The following is a 23,197-nucleotide window of genomic DNA, read 5'->3' as shown; positions in this document are numbered from 1 at the left end:
CTGTCTTGGGGAAGGGGGAAGGAGGGGAGGGAGGGAGAAAAATTTGAAACTATAAATCTTATAAAAACAAATATTGAAAACTATCTCTACAAATAATAATAATAAAAAATAATAAAATACTTTTATGAAAAAAAGAGAACTAATAGCTTGATAAAAGAGGCACAAAAACATACTGAAGAAAATAACACCTTAAAAATCAGAATTGGCCTAATGGTAAAAGAGGCACAAAAATACTTGGAAAAAAAATAACACGTGAAAAAAAATTGGCCTAATGTTAAGAGAGGCAAAAAAAAAAATTCACTGAAGAAAAGAATTCCTTAAAAAGCAGAATTGACCAAATGGAAAAAGAGGTACAAAAGCTCACTGAAGAAAATAATTTCTTAGAAATTAGGATCAGGCAAGTGGAAGCTAATGATTCTGAGACATGACGAAACAATAAAACAAAGTCCAAAAAATGGAAAAAAAGAAGAAAATGTGAAATATTTTATTTGAACTGACTTGGAAAACGGATCAAGAAGAGATAAATTAGGAATTATTTGCCTGAAAACTATGCTAAAAAAACCCCAAGAAATTATGTTTTGAGTAATTATAAAGGAAAACTGCTCTGAAATCTTAGATGTAAAGGGGAAAATCAAAATTGAAAAACTCCAGGAATATTATAGCCAAATTCCAGTGCTCCCAGTTTAAGGAGAAAATACTTTAAGTAGCCAGAAACAAGTGATTCAAATATCATGAAACCATAGTTAAGAGTACATAATATTTAGCAGATTCCATGTTAAAGAAATGTAGGCTTTAGAATGTGGTATTCTGAAGGCAAAGGACAAATTATATCCATGAATAGCTTACCCAACAAAACTGAGTATAATCCTTCAGGGGAAAAATAGATATTTATGAAACAGAAGACTTTCAAACATTCCTGACAAAAAGATCAGAGCTGAGTAGAAAACTTAATATTCAAATATAAGACTCTAGTGAAGAATAAAAAGATAAACATGAAAGAATAATCTTAAGGGAATACATTCCTATATGGGAAGACAATACATGTAACTCCCAAGAATTTTATTATTATTAGGGCAGTTTAGAAGGAGCCTGCATAGACATGGGCATGTGTATGAATTGATTATGTTGGGATGAGCTCTCTAAAAAAAATGAAGGGGTGAGAAATAGGAATCTACTGGGAGAAGGGGCAAGGGAGAAGTAGCATGAGGAAAATTTTCTCACAAAAGAAAGGAATGTAAGAAAGAAGGGGAAGGGGAATTGGGAGTGTGACAAGCAATGCAATCTTAATAAAGGAATAGGTGGGGAAGGGGATAAGAGATAGTGGGAGAATGATAAAAGGGAGGATGGATTAAGGGAGGCAATGATCAGAAGCAAAATAGACTTTTGAGGAGGAATTTTGAAGAGAGATGAATAAACAGAAGAATATAGGATAGAGAGAAATAAACATTAATCATAACTGAATGTGAATGGGATGAGCTCACCCATAAAACAGAAGCAGATAATGGAATGAATTAGAAACCAGAATCCAACAATATATTGTTTACAGGATACACAAATGAAGCAAAGACACACAAAGGGGTAAAGCAGAATTTGTTATGCTTCAGCTGATGGAGTAGCAATCCTGATCTCAGACAAAACAAAAGCCAAAATAGACCTAATTAAGAGACAAGTAGGAAACTACATTTTGCTAAAAGGTAGAAAATTTGTTTGTAATAAAAAAATTTAAGGACAGATTTCTCTGATAAAGACTTCATTTCTCAAATATTTAGGGATATGCATCACATTTATTAAATAAGAGCCATTCCTCAATTGGTAAGTGGTCAAAGAATATGACTAGCCAGTTTTCAGAAGAAATCAAAGCCATAGTGATATGAAAAAATACTCCAAAATTACTATAGATTAGAGAAATGTAAATTAAAATAACTCTGAGGTACCACCTCACACTTATCAGAAATGACATGCTGGAGGGGATGAGGGAAAATATGCAGACTAATAAACTATTGGTGTTGGAAACTGGTCCAATCATTCTAAAGAACAATATGGAACTATGCCCAAAGAGCTATAAAACTGTGAATACCACGGTGGCACTGTGAAATAGTGCAATACCAGGTTTGTATCCCAAAGAGATAAAAAAAAAGAAAAGGAATATGTACAAAATATTTATAACAGCTCTTTTTTTGCTGGCAAAGAATTGAAAATTGAGCAGATACTCATCAATTAGAAAATGTCTGAACAATTTGTGGCATATGATTATGCTGAATGAGGGAGGCAATTTTAGAAAAAAACATGGAAACACCTATATGAATTGATATGTAGTGAAGTGAAAAGAACCAGAGGATCATTTTGCACAGTAATAGCAATAGTATAATAATACCATCCAAGACCATTCCAAAGGACTCATGATGGACTCTCTCTCCAGAGACAGAACTGAAGAACTCTGAGTGCAGGGCAGTCTAGTCAATCTAGATAAAGTAGCAGGGCATTCTAAGGGAGAGACAGGAGCGGGCATGTACTATTTAGGTCAAACCACTGGCATCCCTTCAAGTACCAACTCCTTTCATACCATGGTGAAGACAATCCAGGGCCCTGAGCCCAGGAACAGCAGCATCCCCCAGATCACTGTCTCCAGCTTGACCATTGTGGCAATCCGCCAGGGAAGAGGTCTTTGTAGATATGCTGCCTGGTTACTACTTTTCTAAGTGTTGAAGACCCTACCTCTTCAGCAGTCATAGCTATTGAAGACCCAACAAAGAATGTTTTCATCACCAAAGTCCTTGGCACCATCAAGAGACTCAATATTAGAAGCAGATATGGTTATATCAGTGGAAATGACACTAAAATACATATATTACCATCTGATTTGCCACTGTATCTGAAGGACCACTAAGTCTTTCTATCAACCAGTTAGCTGAAACCTCCTATATTTCCTTTTGTTGTTGTTCATTTGTTTCAGTCGTGTCCGACTCTCTGTGACTCCATTTGGGGTTTTCTGGGCAAAGATACTGGAGCGATTTGCCATTTCCTTCTCTGGCTCATTATACAGAAAAGCAAACAGGCAAAAAATGACTTGCCCACGGTCACACAGCTACTAGGTGTCTGAGACTGGATTTGAAGTCAGGAGGATAAGTCTTCCTGATTCCAGGCCCAGAACTCTATCCACTAGCTGCCCCTATCTTTGTTGCCTTCCCCAATTAGCATGTAGGATCCCAGAGTACAGAGACCATTTTGTTTTTCTATATGTATTCCCAGCCCCTTACTATAGTATTCAGGGTTGATGACCTGGGAGCACTGCTGTTTTCCCCAGCCTCAGACACTTACTAGCTGGCCCTGAGCAAGTCACTTAACTTCTTCCTACCTAAGTTTCCTCATTTTTAAAGCAGGGATGATAATAATAGCACCCACTTCTCTGGGTTGTTGTGAGGACCAAATGAGATAATAATTGAAAAATGCTTAGCAAAGAGTCTGGTACCTACTATGTGCTCTATAAATGTTACATCATCATCATCATCATCACTTTGCAAATGCTTTATCATTTATCCATACTATGGATCCATCATCAATAAGGCAGCTAGGTGATATAGTAGATAGAGTTCTGGAGTCAGGTAGACCTGAGTTAAAATCCAGCCTCAGATACTTATTAGCTATAAGATTCTGGATAAGTTGCTTAACCTCTACCTATCTCAGTTTCCTCATCTATAAAGTAGGGATAATGATAATACCTTCCAGGGTTATTGAGATAACTAAATAATATCATATTTGTAAAGTGTTTCACAAACCACAACATAATATAGATGCTATTAAGTAATAGTATAATGAACATATTTGAATTTTTAAAGGTATGTTAAACTTCTATCACCTAAAATTACATTTTGAGACCATAGTCTCTTAAAGCTTACTTACTTATATTGTAAAAAATTGCTTCCTTTTATTTGTTCCAAAGCCACTTTTCTCAAGCTTCAGGGCTTCCCACTGGTATGCTGGGACTTAGAGAATATGTCTTTGTTTACTTTTATCATGGCCCTTTGTGATATCAGACTTCATTTCCATCACCCTCTCAGCGGTCATCTTTCTAGACTTAGGAGTACCTAATATTTTCCAATCCATTTTCATGCTGCAGGTTTCCATTTCTTTGGTTAGTTGAGTTCCTTTCCTCTGAACCATTTCTAGCTCTTATTTGTCTTTCTTGAGATTATAGTGATCAGAAGTTCACACAGTATTCTAGGCAAAGACCTTACCAGAAGATGTTTTCTGTTTTGATTCTAATATACATCTAATCAGCCAATTATTAGGTTTTTTTGTTGTTGTTGTTGTTGTTGCCTCAGTACCATAAGGGTATCATCTCTGGATTCAGACCTGTGTTAAAATCCCACTTTTGATACTATTTGTATGACCTTGGACAAGTCACTTAATCTCCCTGAGCTTTAGTTTCTCTATCTGTAAAAATGAGGAAGTTGGACTACATGGTCTTCCAGCTTCAGAACTATAATCCTGTAATCCCCAGTTCTACAAAGTCTTTTATTTGCCTTTTCTAGTCTGTAATGTCAAGTTTGGAGGCCATCTTCCTATAAGGATAACTGGACAAATTATTTAACCCTAAATGTTTTACCTTATACCACCCACAGTGGTATTCATTTGTCACTTTTCTACTCACTCACATGGCCTCATGAAATCTTTTTGTAAGCCAGGGTGCTGACTTGATATTCTACTATATAGAATTTAATGTTATCTGCAGAATTTGGAAACTTTGTTATAAATTTCCTTTTTTATCTAATTTAAATCAGGCCATTCCCTAAGGGATTATGACTTTTTAGATTTCTCCATGAAGAAGAAGTGTAATTCTTGTCCATTTTCAGGTGTGTGGGGCACAGGATTCTTTGGGTACCTTTTGTGGTAAAAATTATTTGTGGTAAAGATTATTATCAAAAGTTTTATCTGAATCACTTGGGAGGGGCCACACCTGGCCCACCTTGAGATTACTTATGCTGTTGAGAAGGACCTCCCCTTTTGGGGGAGGAAAAACTGAATGCCACCAGAAGGGAGGCAACTTCTGAGAGGCGGGGCGTGTTCAAGGGTTCTCACTTTTTCGGCCTGGTGGATCATTCTGGTGGCGTCCTGGACCTGGCGGAGGCATGTGTTTTGCTCTGTTTCGGGCAACTGCGTTTCTAACGAGTAACTATAGACTGATGGGTTGGTGAGTTTAACCCTAAATTCCTTTGAACTAGCTTAATTGGGAATGCTCTGGGATTGCATAGTTAAGATAGTTAAGACTATCTGTATATGGGGATAAAGTCAGTTTGGCAATTTTCTATTCCTTAATAAAGTTTACACCCAAATTTTCTTGGTTGTTGTTGCTAGCCCTTTGTTCTCAAAGAGGACCATAACATTGGGTGATGTGATGACTTGCAGTGAATTGGGATTTAAGTGAGGGAGGGTTGTGCAAGTCTCATTTCCTCCCCCAGAGCCATCTGGGTCCAGTGGCAAGATATACATCAGGATGACTAGAGATGGCTCCAGATGTTTGAGGCAATCGGGGTTAAGTAACTTGCCCAGAGTCACACAGTATCAAGAGTCTGAGGCCAGATTTGAACTCAGGTCCTCCTGACTCCAGAGCTGGTGCTCTATCCACTGAGCCACCTAGCTGCCCCTTTATAGTTGGGTGAAAGGAAGATTATAGCATATGTGGTTCTGATGGAAAATATGTAAGGACATGCAGAAGGCAGTCATAACTCACTGATGGCAGAATTATAAAAAAAGAGACATATAATGTTACTGGATAGGCTGAATTAAGCCCTCAGGGCAGAGGGCTGAATATAAGACTTCTATAACTGTTCAGGCCCAGTGATGCTGCTATAGCTGGCTAGAAGGGAATCCAAGTGTTTCCCTCATGGAATTTAAGAATCCACCCAGACTAGCCAAATAGTCCACACTGTGTGTTTATTAACTTTTAAATGAATAATTTATGAAAATAATCCTAACAATGATCACAGTGGTGTATGGCATCCTAATAAAGACTTGTGTACAGCCTTTTATTGACCTCTGGAAACCTTGGCTTTTGGCCACATGACATTACTATTAACTGACATGTTTATTGGTATGATCTTTACAAAGCACTTTACTCACAAGAAATCTTTGAGGGAGGTTAGTGTTAGGATTTATATGCTTATTTAACAGATGAGAAAACCAAGGTTTGGAGAGGTTTAAGAGACTTGATTGGTGTTCTTGTGTCCAGTAACTATGAGATGGAATTTGAATACAGGTCTTTGAATACATAGTCTTTGACCTTTGGGGGTAAATCCTAAAATTACTTTGATGGAGCTGTGATCTTCTTGATATGAGTCCTCCCTCCCTCCCCACCCCACATAGGTGTAGTTCATAATCCTTTTTATTTACTATGAGATTTTTTTTGTCTTGCTTTTCCTTAAATATTTCCTAAAGGATCTATCCAATGTGCTGGACACCTTCTAAGTCAGGGCTTCTTAACCTGGGGTCTATGAACTTGTTTTAGAGAATATTTTTGATGACTATTTAAATGTAATTGGTTTTCTTTGTATTTTCTACATATTTTATTTTATGCATTTACACACTTTATTCTGAGAAGTCCACAGGTGTCATCAGACTATAAGAGATGTCCATGACACAAAAAAAGAACCCCTGCTTTCAATCTTTTAATATTTTGTGGTCTCATACTATCAACTCTTAGCCCTATATGACTGATCCACCACTTTTCTTGGTCATATGTATCCTTGATAGCTTTAATGCTATTTCTGTAAAGTAAGTCGTTGCTAATAATGTCATATCCTGTAGCCTTATGCTCCACCTCCTTGAATATGTCTTTCTGTTGCCTTTTGAGTAAACTACAATTTTTTAAAAGTTTGTATGACTTGTAGGCATAACATAATAATAGCATAATTGGGAGAACAGGGATGAGGACTGGTATTTCCTTGGCCTAGGGAACTCTCAGGTGAGTAAACTCCTTTTAGAAGGAGATACAGGTCTGAAACTTGTAGTCATAGAGAGTTGACCAGAAGACTAAGAGGACTTAAATGATATAATTTAAGATGACTTAGGGGGCAGCTAGGTGGCATGGGGGATAAGGTACTGGTCCTCGATTCAGGAGGACCTGAGTTCAAATCCAGCCTCAGACACTTGACACTTACTAGCTGTGTGACCCTGGGCTAGTCACTTAACCTTCATTGCCCTGCAAAAAAAAAAAAAAATGACACATAGTCTGAGGTCCACTCATGTCTTCCTGACTGGAGCCCAGCTCTCTATTCATCTCAAATAAGAAGACATATGTAAAATGCTTAGCACTTTACTTATCTAGTAGCTAAGTACATAGTAGCCACTTAATAAATACACATCCCTCTCATGCCCCATCCCTTTTTCTTCCCTTAGATGACACTGCCCCTCATGTGGAGAAGAGTGGTGCTAAAAAGGTAGCAAGGTAGCAATTTGGGATTACCGAAACTACTATATAATTTCCCCAATGCAATACATACTTGTTAATGGGCTATTTATTCATCCAATTGCCCCTTTTTACCTCTCTAGTCTTAGTATACTTTACCCTCCTCCCACATACTCTGGGATCCAGCTACAATGATCAGAATGTTTTCCCTTGCACCAGATGCTCCATTTCCCATTAATGTGCCTTAGTCCCAATGTGCTGTCCCCAATTCCTAAAGTGCTTTCCTTCCTAACTTGTGGGTCTTAGTTTCTCTGGCTTCCTTCAGCTCAAATCATACCTTCTGCTGTAGGACTTTCCTAGTCCCTGTCCCTTCTTTCAACATCACTGCCTTCCAAACTTCTTCCTTTCATATACCTGTTATGATGAATGTATGGACCACCTAGATTTGATGGTGCTGCCTTATTATCTAAAAGGATTTTATGAAACCCTGGATTAATAGGAGCAAAATGCCCTCCAACTGATTCCAAACTGAACCCAGATAAAGTCCCTATCTGCTGACTTCTTTCCCCAGGATAGTAAGTCTCTATCTTGTAAAAACATCTGGGCATCTTTGTCTTTGCCAAACCTCTTTTTTTTGGAATCATATAATCTTATCAATATGTTTCCTTTAGTTTGAACTATCAAAATTGATTGGTATTTCCTATATTCTTGTTATAACTGAAATTGTTAAACTGATTTGCATTACGGCCTTTCTTGTTATAGTATTTGCTTTTAGGTTGATTTGTATCATGCTAATGAAACTGATAACACCCTGCAACCAGTGAGCAAAGAAACCTTATATACCCTCAGAAAGAGGGAGTCTTTGAGTTCCTTCTTTGGAATGGGTCTCCGCATGATTCATGTCTGCTTGTTCTTGGGACAAATTAAACTATGTTTTTCCCTCTGATCTGTTTTTTTTTTTGCTTGTTTCTTTTGTTTGTTTGTTTTTTTTACCTGTAGGAGTACAGGTATAGAAACAAAATTTGACATACCCTCAGTATACCTTATGGGTATATGTTTTATATGTTTATATGTTGTCTTCTTCATTAGAAAGTGAGCTCCTTGAAGACAGACTTTTTACCTTTCTTTGCATCCCTAAGACTTGGTATAGTGTCAACTATAGTGAGAACCTCACTAATCACAGAGACTATTTCCATTTGTATTTGTATAACATCTTCTATAACACTGGAAAATGATCTCTCCTTGTCATATCCCTTGCTTGGTATGTTTCTGCTCAGCAACAAAAGGATCATAAGCAAAGATGTCTCTGTGGGCTTATCAATCAAGGACACTTGTCAATCTTAACATTCTCTTGTGGGAAACTTTTGTTGGGAGAAAGCCTTTATGGCTGTGTTTTGCTCTAATGCTTTTTGAAAAATCAGAAATCTGTAAGCACAGTGTGGTATTGTATTTTTTTGTTTGTTTTTTTTTGGGGGGGTTTTGTGGAACGATGAGGGTTAAGTGACTTGCCCAGGGTCACACAGCTAGTAAGTGTCAAGTGTCTGAGGCCACATTTGAACTCAGGTCCTCCTGAATCCAGGCCTGGTGCTTTATCTACTGCGACACCTAGCTGCCCCCTGGTATTGTATTTTTTTTACCCCTTTCAGTAAACTATGAACCTATAATATATGTAGTCTGCTATCATCTGTCAATGTCTACCTGTTATGTTCTGTAATTTGTATTATGGATATTGTATTTGTATCTGTTATTTGTATTATGGATTATTGGGACAGAAAAGTAGGCTTATGGGTTGATTGTTGCTTAAGCCTACTAAGGTACCATTTTAGGTTAATACTCCTATCTGTGATATCTTTATCTTTCAACATCTCATCTTTAAGATATTTTGAAAATCACTCCCTGCCTTTAAAACCTTGTTGTTTCCAGGACATATTTCGGTAAATGTTTAGTTGGGTCCAGCTGTTTTTTTTCCAACTTCTTCTTCTTCCTCCTCCTTCCTCCTCCTTCCTCTTCTTTCTTCTTCCTCCTTCTTCTTCGTGTGTGTGTGTGTGTGGGGGGGGGGGGGGCAATTGGGGTTAAGTGACTTGCCCAGGGTCACACAGCTAGTAAGTGTTAAGTGTCTGAGGCCGGATTTGAACTCAGGTCCTCCTGAATCCAGGGCTGGTGCTCTATCCACCAACTTCATCTTCTTAAGTGGCATTTTTACTCCTTCACATTGCACAGTGGGCTCAATGTTGAGTATATACCCATCATCATTGATGATGAGAACATATTGCTATAGAAACTGGCAAATCTATTTTATATCTATCTGTTGTCCTAGTTTAATCTATAAATGTTTTGGGGATGATATGACTTGGATGGATTTTGGATGGATTTCATGCTGAGCTTTCTTCAGGTTTATTTTTCTATCCTCTTTTTGGGGGGTTTTGTGAGGTGACAACTGTTTTTAGTTGTTCTTTCTCTTCCCCTGTAAATTTTTTTAAAAAAATGTTCTATGTCTCTGCTCAGCAAGGAGATCAAGTATATGTATTCACTTTACACATTTCCTAAGGGCCTGTTGTGTGCAAGGCACTGATCCCTGCCCTCAAGGTACATTCTACTGGAGGCAAGAACATGTAAACAGGAAAGTAAAAATAAAATAATTTTGAGCAGGAAAAGAACACTAATTTGGGAGATCAGAAGAGCTCTGTGGAGGAAGTGGCATGGAAGTTGGGTCTTGAAGGAAAATAGGAAATTTAAAGTGAGGAAAGGATAGGGGGCTTAGCAGACAACTTGTGCAGAGTCAGGAAATGGAATGTTTGGGAATAGCTCAGTTTGGCTGGAACATAGAGTAAAATATAGGGGAATGATGGGAAATAAGTCTGAATTGGTAGACATGAATCACACTGGGGAAATTTGAAACACTGTGGTGAATAGCTTGTATTTTATCCTGGAGGCAATAGGGAACTACTGGAGGGTTTTTTTGTTTTTGTTGTTGTTGTTGTTTTGACCACAGGAGTGGTATGGTTAGATCTGTATTTGAGGAGGATGACTGGCAGTTGTGTGCAGGCTAGATTAAAGAAAGAGGAGACTGTAAAGAGGGAGAGAGATGTTTTCTGGTTTCTTTTGGTCTCTTTTGGTGACTATTTGACATGAATTAAATTCTCTAAGAAATAGAGTTTATCAGAGTATCTCTTATCTATTTACCAATTTTCAGAGTCAACAACTTGCTTTAACATACCAGTTTGCTTGCCTAAAAACATCTTTTCCTTTTTTCTAGATTTATGTTGATTTTAATTTTGCTCTAGAGAATCAATGAACTAACTACATATAGACACTTGCTTTTGAAATGATCCCCAGATTAGTCATCAATTATTTCTAGTTTGTTAGAAAAGAATCAGTTCTCTTTTGGTAATACTATCCAGTGCTCACCATGTCCAGTGCCTTTCAACTGTCTTTAGAAACATATTTGTGATATATGCATGAGGCACAATTTGCAAGCTTTAATCTCTTTCATTTCTTAATCTCCAAACATTTTCTTTTTTAAAAATTTATTGATAATTTTTGCTTTTACATCACCTTCATTCCCAAATATATCCCTCCAGCCCCCAGAAAGCCATCCATTGTGACAAAGAATTAAAACAAGTGAGAAGAAAAAATTTAGCAAAAGTAGGCAACACATCAACTGAAGATGACAGTATATACAATATTCTACACCCATGATCCTCCCCTTCTGTAAGGGAAAGAGATATATTTTTTATTTTCCTCTTTAGGGATAAGGTAGATCATTATGTAGAAAGTGTTTAATTTTTTTTTGTTGTTCTTTCTGTTGAACATTTTGGTAGTCATTGTATATATTGTTTTCCTGGTTCTGTTTACTTTATTCTGCATCAGTCAATATAAATCTTGCTGTGATTCTGGGTATTCTTCATACACCTTTTCTGGAGTATGTCAAATAGTCTGATACAGACAGATTCCACCACTTGTTTAGCTATTTCCCAGAAAAATATATCAACTTCATGTCATCCTCTACTTTTTGAGCTCACTCTACCCATCATATGCAGTCAGCTGCCAAATCTTGTCAGTTTTCCCTCCACAGCATCTCTCGTATCCAGTCCTTTCTCTCTCTGCTCACATAGCCACCACCATAATTGAGTCTCTAACCACCTCTACCATTGGACTACCCTCCTAATTCTCCCTGCCTCAAGTTTCCACCCTCCAATCCTTCTTCCACAAGCTGCCAAAAGGATTTTACTAAAGTGAAGGTCTGACCATATCCCACTAAATAAATTCCAGTGGCTTCCTATTACCTCTAGGATCAAATATAAGCTCCTCTGTTTGGCATTTACAAGCCTTTAAAAGCTGGGCCCAACCTACCTTTCAAACTTTATTGCTCTTTATTCCCCTTTATGCACACTGTAATCCAGCTGCCCGTCATATTCAGCATGCCATCTCCCATTTTGGTGCCTTTTTATTGGTTGTCTCCTATGCCTATAATGCACCCCTCCATCACCTTCCCCACTTAGAATTCCTAGTTTCCTTGCTCTAGAGCTACGTTTCACATTTAAAAATAAACCCCCTCCACCCCCACCCCCCCCCACCCACCCCCCGCCACAAACAACCCCCTCCTTACTTTCCTGATCTTCTCAGTTACTAGTCTCTTCTATTCCCTCCCCCATCCCAGCTAGATAGATAGACTGTGGTGCCTGGAGTCAGGAAGACCTGTGTTCAAGTCTAGCCTCAGATATTTGCTATGTCTGGGCAAGTTACTTAAGCTCTGTTTGCCTCAGTTTCCTCAACTGTAAAAGGGAGATAATAAAAGCACCTAGTTCCCAGAGTTTTGGGGATTGAATTGGATATTTGTAAAAAACTTAGCACAGTCTCTGGTACTTAAGAAATGCTTATTTCCTTCCCTTCCCCTTACCCCCATCCCAATCATCTTTTATCCCCAGTCATCTTTCAGCAAATTGATATGTGCACAGATTGTACTGTTAGATTGTAAGCCTTTCAGGGACACGAATTTTGACTTTGATCTTTATGTTCCTAGTGCCTGGTAGGTGCTTGATTAACACTTCAAAATTGATCTACTTTGCCAAACCATCTTTTCAAACATAACTTTTGGCCAGCATCCCCTATGGCTACCCACATAATGAAGTAACCAAGTTTTAATGTATGATTTTGTACATTTCCCGTGTTATTTTCTTTGTCATTCTCTGTAAAATCATGCTGGCAAAGTGCTGAAACAATATCTTTCTGGTGTTTTTTCTGCTTACACTCATCATGATTATTATGAGGGTTTATGGCCAAGTGGCTGTCTCATAAAACAAAGTTTCTTGATGCTTTAGGGAACATGATGAAGCTCCCCCCGAATTCTTTTGTAATATCCTCTTGGGAGAACCTGTGAACCATTCCTTCTACCTGGCTGCAACTCCTTATTTACATCTTTTAAATTTATTTAAAGAGAAAAATGTCCATATGGATATATTTTTGTTCCTTCAGTATTATAATCATTTTATTGGCAATTGGACAAAGATAATATCCTTAAAATAACATCAGTTAAAAACTGATATTTACAGATGGTCTAAAAACTAGATCTTAATACCAGCTTCCTATTTTCCAAGACTCTGTCCCAGTCACTACAGAGGCAGAAGGGAACCATATAGGACTAGGGCTATTTAAAAATTTTTATCTGTTACATGGGTTGCCATGGCTGCTATGCTTGGGGAGGTTTGTTTATGGATGGCACACATAGTCTGTCACTGGGACTTTGATGTCTTTTGAGCTTAGAAATTACACATCAGAAAATGGTCCATTTCAGCTTGGTCTTATAACAATTTTATTAACTTAAAAAAACCAAAGCTGGTATTGTCTTAAGAAAATTATTTAGTTTCTGTTATCTAAAATGCCTTTTTTTGTAGGGTCAGACAACAATACTCTAGCTACCAAAGATGCTAATGCAGCTGGTCCTTCTTTCTTTGGTACAGTTCTGAATTTATTAAAGGTAAGCAGCAATGAATAACAAACAGGTGTACACATGCCCTAAGTTTCAAGAGTTGAATTCCAAAGTTGAAATGCAGAACAACATCCTTCAACTTAATATAAGCCAAGTATATCATGAAGGCATAGTGGAGAGAAGGTTGGCTCTGGAATCAGGAAGACCTGTCTGTCTAAAACACATACTAGCTGTGTGTCTGTGGACAAATCATGTAACCTCTAAACACTCTAAGCAACTCTCTGGGACTATAACTTGCACATGCATGTCTGATCTGCAATCTGTGAAGGGAATCTTCACAGTAGAAGTTTCCTATACAACTGAAACCACAAATTCAAAGCTGAAAAAAAAAGAGAGGAAAAAGACAAGCATATTTGAGAATCTAGGCATCTTGGCTGTTCAAATCTATCACCCGAAGTGTAGAAAAAATATTTTAAAGTACAATATGGATCAGAAAACCAAAGCATTCTTGTGTTTTGGCTTTATATGCATATCTGTTCTCTAGTTTACTAACTAAAAAGCAACATTTTTTTTGTCCTTTCAGATCTGTTGACTCAACAGGATTGTTAAAAAAACTGCCACAAACTAGGCTGTTTTCTAGTAAGCCTTTTGTAAAAACAATGAAATGGTGTGGTTAGCTGTGACTCCAGATCTCCTGTTAGAGACTGTCAGACATGATGTTGAGTCAATAAGCAAAACCAGATTTGACCTGTGCACTAAGTAGTCTGGATAGCTAAGTCGTAGCACAAAAGCATTGAGAGGTAGTAGGAAGATATCAAGATAGTCACTTTTCAGTACCCTGCCTTCAAATAACTATCTAAACTTGTAAAAATATTCAACATGTCAGAAAAGAAGTCTAACTTTAGGTCCCATTTAATGCATCTAAGTTCATGATTCGTTCCTTTCTATCCCCAGCTTTAGGCAGTGAATAAGAAGATGGGGAAGACTGTAACTCTATAAACGGAAATCTTTTTTATTCAAAGAAAAGGTGGCACCAGTTGTTCACCCCTCCACTCCCTGAAAATTGAACTGAAATATTGCTAGCCAAAAAGATATTTACTAGGTTTTCTTCCAGAGCACCAACAAATAGAGGAATACAGGATTTTCGATATGATGAGATATGATGTTGGTTTTATACATAGCATTGGCTACTGCCCATAACATTGCCTATTGCTCCAGTCTAACTCTTCCCCATTTGTTCCTTTCCCCTGAGTGGTTTCTCTCCCTCTTGCTCAGAAAGGATCATGTCCAGGCATGAAAAGTTAATATGTATTTTTTCACATCACCTATCTTTATGTCAGAGCATGTTAATTGATATTGGCAGGGTGTGGTGCCTTCAATGAGCTGGAGATCAAATTACTTCATCCATGGATGCTATTTTGGTTTTTGAAAAACATCTCTTAATTTGACCTGAACACTTACAATTTGCTCAAAACAGGTCAGTCATGTCCCCATTAGTTTAGAACTCATACCTATTCCTTTCCACCCCTCCCCTTCTTACTCCCCACCTTGAGGAAGAGCAAAAAGCAGGAGCTATCCCCCAGGCTACCAGGAAAATTCTCTATTATCTTCTATTATCCTGACTACTTAGAGGTAAAAGGTTCTTTTTTCTCTGTCATGTTATTCTGAGTGCTTCCACTCCTCAACTCCTCTCATTTTTTTAAGCTTTCTTTCAGGCACATTTAGAAAGCATCATTAAGGAAGTCTTGTTTTCTAGTTTCTTTGGCATACTATCTAGGGCCACTGCATTTAACACAAACTGCTGGAGATATGGTATATTGTACATAGGTAACCCTGGTTCCCAGAAGTGAGGGTATCAAAGCTGGCCTCACTTCTGAGGTGTCAGACTGAAGTTAACAAGTCTCAGTGCATTGTCATACATCCATATACATTCCAATTAAGAGTTGGGGTTTTTTCTTTTAACATGAAATGGATGCAGCCATTTTGGAGTAAAAAAAAAAGTTAGACACAGAGCACGTGCATTGGGTTAGAAATGGATTACTTTGGAGGATGTGTATTAGAGGTGCAACATTTTGGGAGAGAAAGGAAAAGCCCCCACAAAGAGCAAATTCACAGCATGGGCAGACCCTCTGCAGGGTGGTGGGTCCGGGTTGATTCGAGATTCCATCAGCCTGAATGCATGCTTCACAAACCAACCTGGATTTGGCACAGAAAAGAGGCAACACGCTTTATAGTAGCAAACCTGATTTGTACCTTTCTCAAATATCTCTCTCCTTGGGGCTCTCTTAATATTCCTCTGACTCTCTAAGGGGGAGGAGGGAAGAGATCTCACTCTAACTGAGTTCCTCCCATGCAGTCATGTGGAAACTATAGGATCATAGATTAAGAGCTGGGAGGAACCTTAAAGGTAATCTAGATCCAACCCCCTTATTTTATAGGTGAGAAAACTGAAGTCCAGGGAGGTAAAGGGAGTCAGTAAATGACTGAGCTGGACTTTAAAACCAAATCCAAATCTATCCCTGGTTTCACTATCCCTCACTGCCTCCCCAGTCAATTCTGTCAAGGGACAGATATTTGCAAACAAGTTGAACAACAGAGTGGGGATACTACACCACACACATTTGAGAAAGGACAAATACTCTAGAGTATTCTAGGCAGAAAAACAGTGGCTGATTTAGCTTAGAACAAGTATAAAGAATACATTGAGGTAAATTTCTGAACTTTGCATAGGAGGACATAAGTAGAGGGGCTGGGGGGACATGTGTCAGGAATTATTATCTAGTAATGAATGGGTCACTTCATCAAAGTATTGTTCACTCTATTCCTCAAAGTACCAGTAGTAGGGGAGGTAATTTATTCTCACGTGTATTGTATTATAGATAAAATTAATGGTATAGGAAATGCCTTGCCAGACCCCACTTACACAAACAAAAAAATTCTTCCTTCTTGTCAGGTTTTGGGGTTCTAAACTAGAATCAGCCCTTCATTAAAACAGAAAAATAAAAATAAATCCTGTTATTCAGCCAGACTTCGGCGTTTGTTGCACTAGGCCGGGTCCTTAGTACAACATCAATAAATGGCCACTGGTAGAGGAACATAGAAACTCCCATTCATAAAGAACCCTACATCCCAATGGACTTCCCCAGCCCTCCCTGCCTCGCCTCCAATGGTCATAGGATCTTCTACTACCTGTAAGAACTAAGGAAACATTTTGGAAGAATGAAAACCCAGAAAGATAAACGTTAGAACCAAGTGGGGAAAAAAAGCAATTTCTTGGAGACAATTTTAATTTTTTTCCCAAGGAAAAAATAAGACAACAGATGAGTTTTTAACCACTGGACAGATTTTTAGGAACCATGTGGAAAGAGGCTTTCAGAAGGGCTTTCCCTGTTTACTGGAATTCCTGGAGTAAGGAAGGCACAGGGGTGTCTGTGGGAGGGATACCCTCTGAGATTACCTCCAATTTACTCTATGTATATACATAGTTGTCACGAGTTATCTCCCCCATTAGAATGTGAGCTCCTTGAGAGCAGGAGCTGTATTTTACCTTTCTTTTTATCTCCAGGGCTTAGCACAGTGCCTGACATATAGTAGGCACTTAATAAATGCTTGGTGACTGACTGCTGACCAATGAGTGCTGGCAACGATGCAGTTAACATTATTCAGAGAGTCAGCTTAACCTCATGAAATGAACATTTGTTCTAATCAGGTGTACCAAGAAGCCTTGTTGGCTTCACATTTCTTGGTCCAAGAGAAGAATTTATCCAAACTCTAAGGGGACAGGAGATGAAAGGAAAAGGATTTAAAAATGGGATCTGAGACCAGTCCTGTTCTCAGTGGTGGCAGAATCACACCACTCAATGCTTTGAACTTGATTTCCTGGTCTGGGCCCTTTAAGGGATAGAATACCGACTATTTCTCTTTTTCCTAATTTTTAAGAAGTATCACCACCTGGTTATGTAACCTTAATCCATGCATATAGTCCAGTGCTCATTTGGCTGACCTGTCAGCAACAATGTTTAAAAAAATGTTAATTCAACAATGTAGGAAGGATGTTATTTCTAGAGCTAAACTCCTCAGGGAAAAGGTAGAAAAACTTTCTCCACGGATTTGATTCTTCCACACTGAGCATTGCCTTTATTTCTGATGTTTTCTTCCCATGCATCCCTATACCTGGTGTTCCCTGACTTTTCCTCGCAAATTGAAACCTTGAAAAGACTTCTAGGACACATGCATATTCAAGTACCATAAAAGAGGAATGGGGGCCTCTGGAAATCAGCATATATTAGGGCCTTAGGTGGCTAGGTCCTGCTGTGTTTTGCTTTTCACATGGCATCACTTCAGGGTATAACTGCCTTTACTCCTGGCATACAGTAGCATGCAACTCAAATTTATAACCTAAGGCATTTTCCATACTCCCAGCCAAATGAAACCTCAGGATTTGCCATCTCCAGTGAGTTTCAGCAGCCCATCATTTAAGGTATTTGGGGAGAGAAATTGGGGAACTGATTTCAGTCTATGGAAAACACCCTATAGGTTCCTTTGACCACACTGGAATACTTGTGCTCATATTGAATTTGTTCTGAAGTAAAATCTGTGGATTTAATTTTTTAAAACGGGGGCCAAAGGGTTGGGAGTAGCATAATACATTCCTGATATTCACACACTCAACACATGGTCCTAGGATTTATAATCCAAAAAGGGAATTAAATTTTTTAAAAAGTAATTCATTTCTTTGAAATTAGAAAATTTGGCAGACCCGAGTCACATAGAGGACACCATCGGAAACAAGTACCCAAGAAAGGTTTCATTACTCCTAGCTGTGCACCTTCTGGGATTGATTTTCCTCCAAGAATCCAAGTTCCGTAATAGTCCTCTCTCTTGAGCCATTTATTGAGAACAAACAAACGATCTTGGAAAAGACATCACCGGATTGAAGTTAAATACCTGACTTTGGTGTATGAGAATCATAAACTTGCTTACGGTCTATCTGGTCTGCAAACACTTCCCCATAAATCATCCAGTAGGGCATGTAGAAAATATTCTTGGCCAGCTTCCACGAAGGCTCCTCATTGGGAAAGAGGATGGCTTGCCTAGCCACCCCAAAGCTCATCAGCACCACCAGCATAATGATGACAAAGTACATCATGTCTATCATCTAGAAGAGACAGGGATGGGGAAAAAGGATAAGAAAAAACCCACATGGTTAGCTGCTTATAAATGCTGACACCAATGAAAACGCTGGAAATGTATCAATTTTCTGGGCCTCTGGGGCTAGACAAGGAAAGTCTGGATAGGCATCTGTGGCCAGAGGCCGTGAGATGGCACAGTGGGTAGAGTGGGCCTGGAGTCAGGAAGACTCATCTTCCTGAATTAAAATCCAGCCTCAGACACTTAGTAACTGTGACCCTGGGCAAGTCACTTAATTCTGTTTGCCTCAATTTGCTCATCTATAAAATGAGCTGGAAAAGGAAATGGCAAACCACCATCTTTGTCAAGAAAACTCTAAATGGGGTCACAAAGAGGCTGCATTCAGTAATGTCTGCATTACTGAAATTACTCAATATTATAGTCAAGGAGGTCTGAGGTTAAATCTCTCCTTGGACACTTACTAGTTGTGTCCCCTGCCTCAGTTTTCTCATCTGTAAGATGGGGGTGTTAATAGTACCAACCTCCCAAGGTTGTTGTGAGGATCAAATGAGATGATATTTGTAAAGTACCCTGCAAACCTTAAAACACTACATAAATGGTAGCTACTATAACAATAGACTTGAACTAGTGAAACAAATACTTGGAGGCTCTTAATAATTTAAACATGAAGGAAAACAGAAAGCTATGTACGATGAACCCCTCCTGTTTTAAATTTCTCTATTTGCCACTTAGTGTCCTGGTCAGAACTAGGATCAGAGAGCTAGGGCTGGTGCAAACTCCCTTCATTTTACAGTTGAAGAAACTGAGGGCCAAGGAGTGACTAACCCAAGGTCACAGAGGTAGGAATTTCCAGAGTCAGGGGTTGTGGGTGGCTATTTCTGTGTCCTCAATGTGTTTCTCATCTATGAGCAAACTAGGAATCCTATTGCTTCTCTTCCTATGAGGCAAACAGGTGTGGAATCATAGCCCAGGTGTAGTTGGAATATTTAAAATGCTGATCTAGAGCTGAAAGGTCTCAGGCTTAAATCTGAGAACCTGTTTCAGCAGGGGAGATTTTTAGTTCACTCTAAGGTATGAGGAGCTGAAGATATCTGTTGGTGAATAGGGTTAGGACAATCCATTTACAGGCTCATGGTGGATCATCTTTCTCTGGTAGCATCTCACTGTATTCTACTATAAACCAGTTGTTTATTGTTGGCCCATACTTTTCATTTAACCTCTCCTAGCCTGTTTCCAGGTTGTTCTGAGAATCAAATGAGATATCATATGTAGAATGCTTTGCAAACTTTAAAGAGTTGTATAAATGCTAGCTAAAGTATTAATAACAACAATAATTATGCTTGCTGCTGTAAGATCCTGTAAATCATGCCTTTAACTAAGTTTGGAAACTTTTTTTTTTCAATCTTACCTCAGTCTCTTAGATTTTTACCTATGCCCGATTTTTTATCTAGATAATCGCCTATTTTGCATATCCTAAATCAACTTCTACCATCTTTTGGGAACTTAACATCAAATAGCTCATCTTGGTAAGCAAACTTAATTAAGTGAAGCAAGGCAATGACACCTATCCAACCTCCCCCTTTACCAGACATTACTATTTTTCATGGGTTCTTTTATGCTCATTAGCATTTGGATATGATGTGTTTCTTTGTGGGGTTGGGTTATTTTAGAAATCACCATGGGAAGCAGGGAATTATGGTCTTCACAGCAATAAAAATGCCCTCTTGCTATCTCCTAGCACATCAAGGAGCAGATGGGCATTGTAAAAAGGGCACTGGATTTGCTATCAGAGGACTCTAAATCAAACCAACTCTTAGTCTGTCTCACTGTGTGACCTTGGGCAAGTCAAATCTCTCTGTCCCCTCCTTTCTCAAATGAGAAATCACTAATAAGTATTTATTAATGAGATCACCAACAAGTATTAAGTGCCTACTGTGTGCAAATCTTTGCCCTCAGCTTACATACTCAAAGAAATCCTAATAACAGCTCTACCAATGACAATTTCCAATAAAACCTAAGACAATTATAATTAAGAAATTCTTCGTTGTCTAATTTGTTTCATTAGCATGCAGGGACTGAAATTTTCCTATGTCCTTTAACAGGCTTATAGATGCCATAGATATTCAATAAGTTTTAAATCAATCATTCCTCAGGGCAATTTCAAAATTAATTTGACATAGTAGTCAAGGTTGTGGTGGTGGTGGTGGTGGTGGTGGTGGTGGTGGTGGTGGTGTGTGTGTGTGTGTGTGTGTGTGTGTGTGTGTGTGTAAATTTGAATGAACCTGAGATTGGATACTTTGACATTTCCTCTATACTGCATCATTGCTCTTGGAAATAATGAATTAGTTAACTTCTTCTGTTGCACAGTAGTCTCAGACCTCTCTTAACATCCAGCTACCAACTGTGTAGAGATAGTTTTAACTGGTACATCTATAACTATGGTTTTTTTCATATTCTCTCTTTTCTTTTGAGTACCACTCTTTCATCATTTACTTATGAAAAGTTGAACCAGTTGAAAATGTAGTAACTCTATGATATGTTTGTTTGTAGTGATTAAAGATGAGTGGACAGAGGAGGGCATGCATTCGACATCTATTTTTGGTGACTTCTAGTTTGACTGGGAAGGAGAGGGAAAAGAGGAAAGAGAGAGTCAGAGTGTACACTATAGATTGTTGGACTTGGAGTCAGGAAGACCTGGGTTCAAATGTTGCCTCTGATGCTTGTTTGCTATGTAACCCTGGGCAAGCTGCCTCAGGCAGCTCCTTAGAACTTATCAACTAAGTCTTGGTGGACAGAGTTCTCCACTGGTTCAGAATCATAGATCCTTCATGCATTTCTTCCAGTATTTGTGTAAATAAATAAACATATACACATCTACATCTATATCCCAGTAAATGTACGGAAGCTGTTCTCTTCATTGCCAAATCTGATTTCCTATTCTCACTTTTTTATCCTTCCTTTCTGCTTTCTCCTGTATCCTGTATCCTTCAAGCTGAATGCTACTAGGTGCTCACTATTGACTACCTTCTCCTCGATACTCTCTCTTTCTTGATTTTTTGGATACTATTTTCTTGATTCTCTTTCTCTCTGCTCCTTCTAGGCCTTCTTTATTGGATTATCACCTAACTCCCCTGTTACTCCTTTTCCTAACTCCCCTGTTACTGTTGATAGCACCACCGTCCTTTCAGGCATTCAGGTTTGCAACCCTTGAATAAGTCTTGACTCTGACTTCATCCTCATCCATTCACATTTTACCAGTTACTTGTTAATTCTATATCTTTAACATAGCTCCCCTCCATCACCTCCACAACCCTAGTCTAGGCCCTCATCAATCTTATCTGAACTTTTACAATAACTAGACTCTCCCCTCTTCAGGCATTCCTCCACACAGTAGCCAAATTGATATTTCCAACACACAAATACATGACCATGGCCTTCTCTTGCTCCAAAAGCTCCAGCAGCTCCCCTTTGACCCTACAAAAACCCTGAACAAATCAAAAACAAATAAAACCTCTTGTCTGGCAATTTAAAGCCTCTCACAGTCTGGCTCCACTCTATCTTTCCAAGTTTATTGAATATTACTCTTATTCACATACTTTTGTCAACGGTATTCCATCCAAACTGGTTTACTTGCTGTTTCCTATATACAACATTCAATCTTTCACCTTACTACTCACATCTGTCTAGTAGAAAGCCTTAGCTTTCTCATGTACCACATCCTATACAAGACCTGTCCTAACTGCCCATGTTCCTAGTGCTTCCCCCTCCCTCTTGTGTGTGTGTGTTTAGATACACACACACACACACACATATATATATATATATATATATATATATATATATATATATATATGGGAGTTTTAATATAGTTTTATAGTTTAGTTTTATATATCTTTTTATATATAATATACATATGTATGTTTTATTTTTCTGTGTACATGTTATTTCCCCTTTGAGGGCAGGGGCCATTTCATTTGTATGTGTGGATTCTCAGTCTAGCCCAGCATCTGGCACATTTGCTGTTGTTGTTGTTGTTGTTCATTCAGTGATGACTCTGTGGACCAACTGTTTCCTGGGTTGTTCTTTTTGGGGGGGGGGCAAAGGTACTGGAGTGGTTGTCATTTCATTCTCTAGTGGATCCTTTTGTCAGGCAATCAGAGCAAGGTCACATAGTTATAAAGTGTCTAATGCAGGATTTGAATTTAGGTCTTCCTGACTCCAGCCCCAGCACTCTACCCATTGAGCCACCAGCTAGGTGGTATCTCATTTTTTGCTTAGGTATTTAATAATTGCTTATTCAGTGCTGAAAGGAAAACTCCCCATTGCTTCAGAGGTTCTCAATATCGCCTCATCTGTTCAAACTGTCTGAACAGCTTCCCTTTGGTAATCTGTGGTCAGGGCCTATAAATTGTATTCAGTTTTCTGACTTAATTTTTTTCTGTCTTGGGTCATTGACTCAACCATCTAGCTAAAGACCTTAGAAACCACATATAATAGCAGCATTTTCCAATCCAACCAATATTGCATATTCAATTTGATTTCTTCTTTTTACTCTGGACTGACAGAGGAGCCAGAAAGTTAGACTATAGAGAAAAAATGCAGTGAATGCTGAATTCTGTTACCTGGGACTACTACCTGGGGAACATATTGGTGCCATTTTGTGAGCAGCTGAAAAATAATATAGCTGCTCTGGTATGAATTTTCTCAGTAGT

General features: G+C 38.5%; 1 protein-coding gene across 11 annotated transcripts in view; it reads right to left on the bottom strand.

The window, feature by feature from the left end:
- The window catches only part of TRPM3 (transient receptor potential cation channel subfamily M member 3), a 1,147,313-nt gene that overhangs the window by 63,671 nt on the left and 1,060,445 nt on the right, over positions 1-23,197 (bottom strand). For 7 of the 11 annotated variants that reach the window (XM_043978969.1, XM_043979003.1, XM_043979047.1 and 4 more), the window contains one exon: positions 18,282-18,492. In XM_043978969.1, the coding sequence (XP_043834904.1) occupies positions 18,282-18,492 (211 nt within the window). The remainder of the gene's footprint in view (positions 1-18,281; positions 18,493-23,197) is intronic. The other 4 variants (XM_043978974.1, XM_043978992.1, XM_043979017.1 and 1 more) reach the window with 1 other exon arrangement.

This window comes from Dromiciops gliroides, chromosome 1, assembly GCF_019393635.1.
Source record: "Dromiciops gliroides isolate mDroGli1 chromosome 1, mDroGli1.pri, whole genome shotgun sequence".
In the NCBI taxonomy this organism is placed as follows: Eukaryota; Metazoa; Chordata; class Mammalia; order Microbiotheria; family Microbiotheriidae; genus Dromiciops; species Dromiciops gliroides.
The sequence above is the reverse complement of the archived record's forward strand: the minus strand, read 5'-3'. Positions and strand labels throughout refer to the sequence as shown.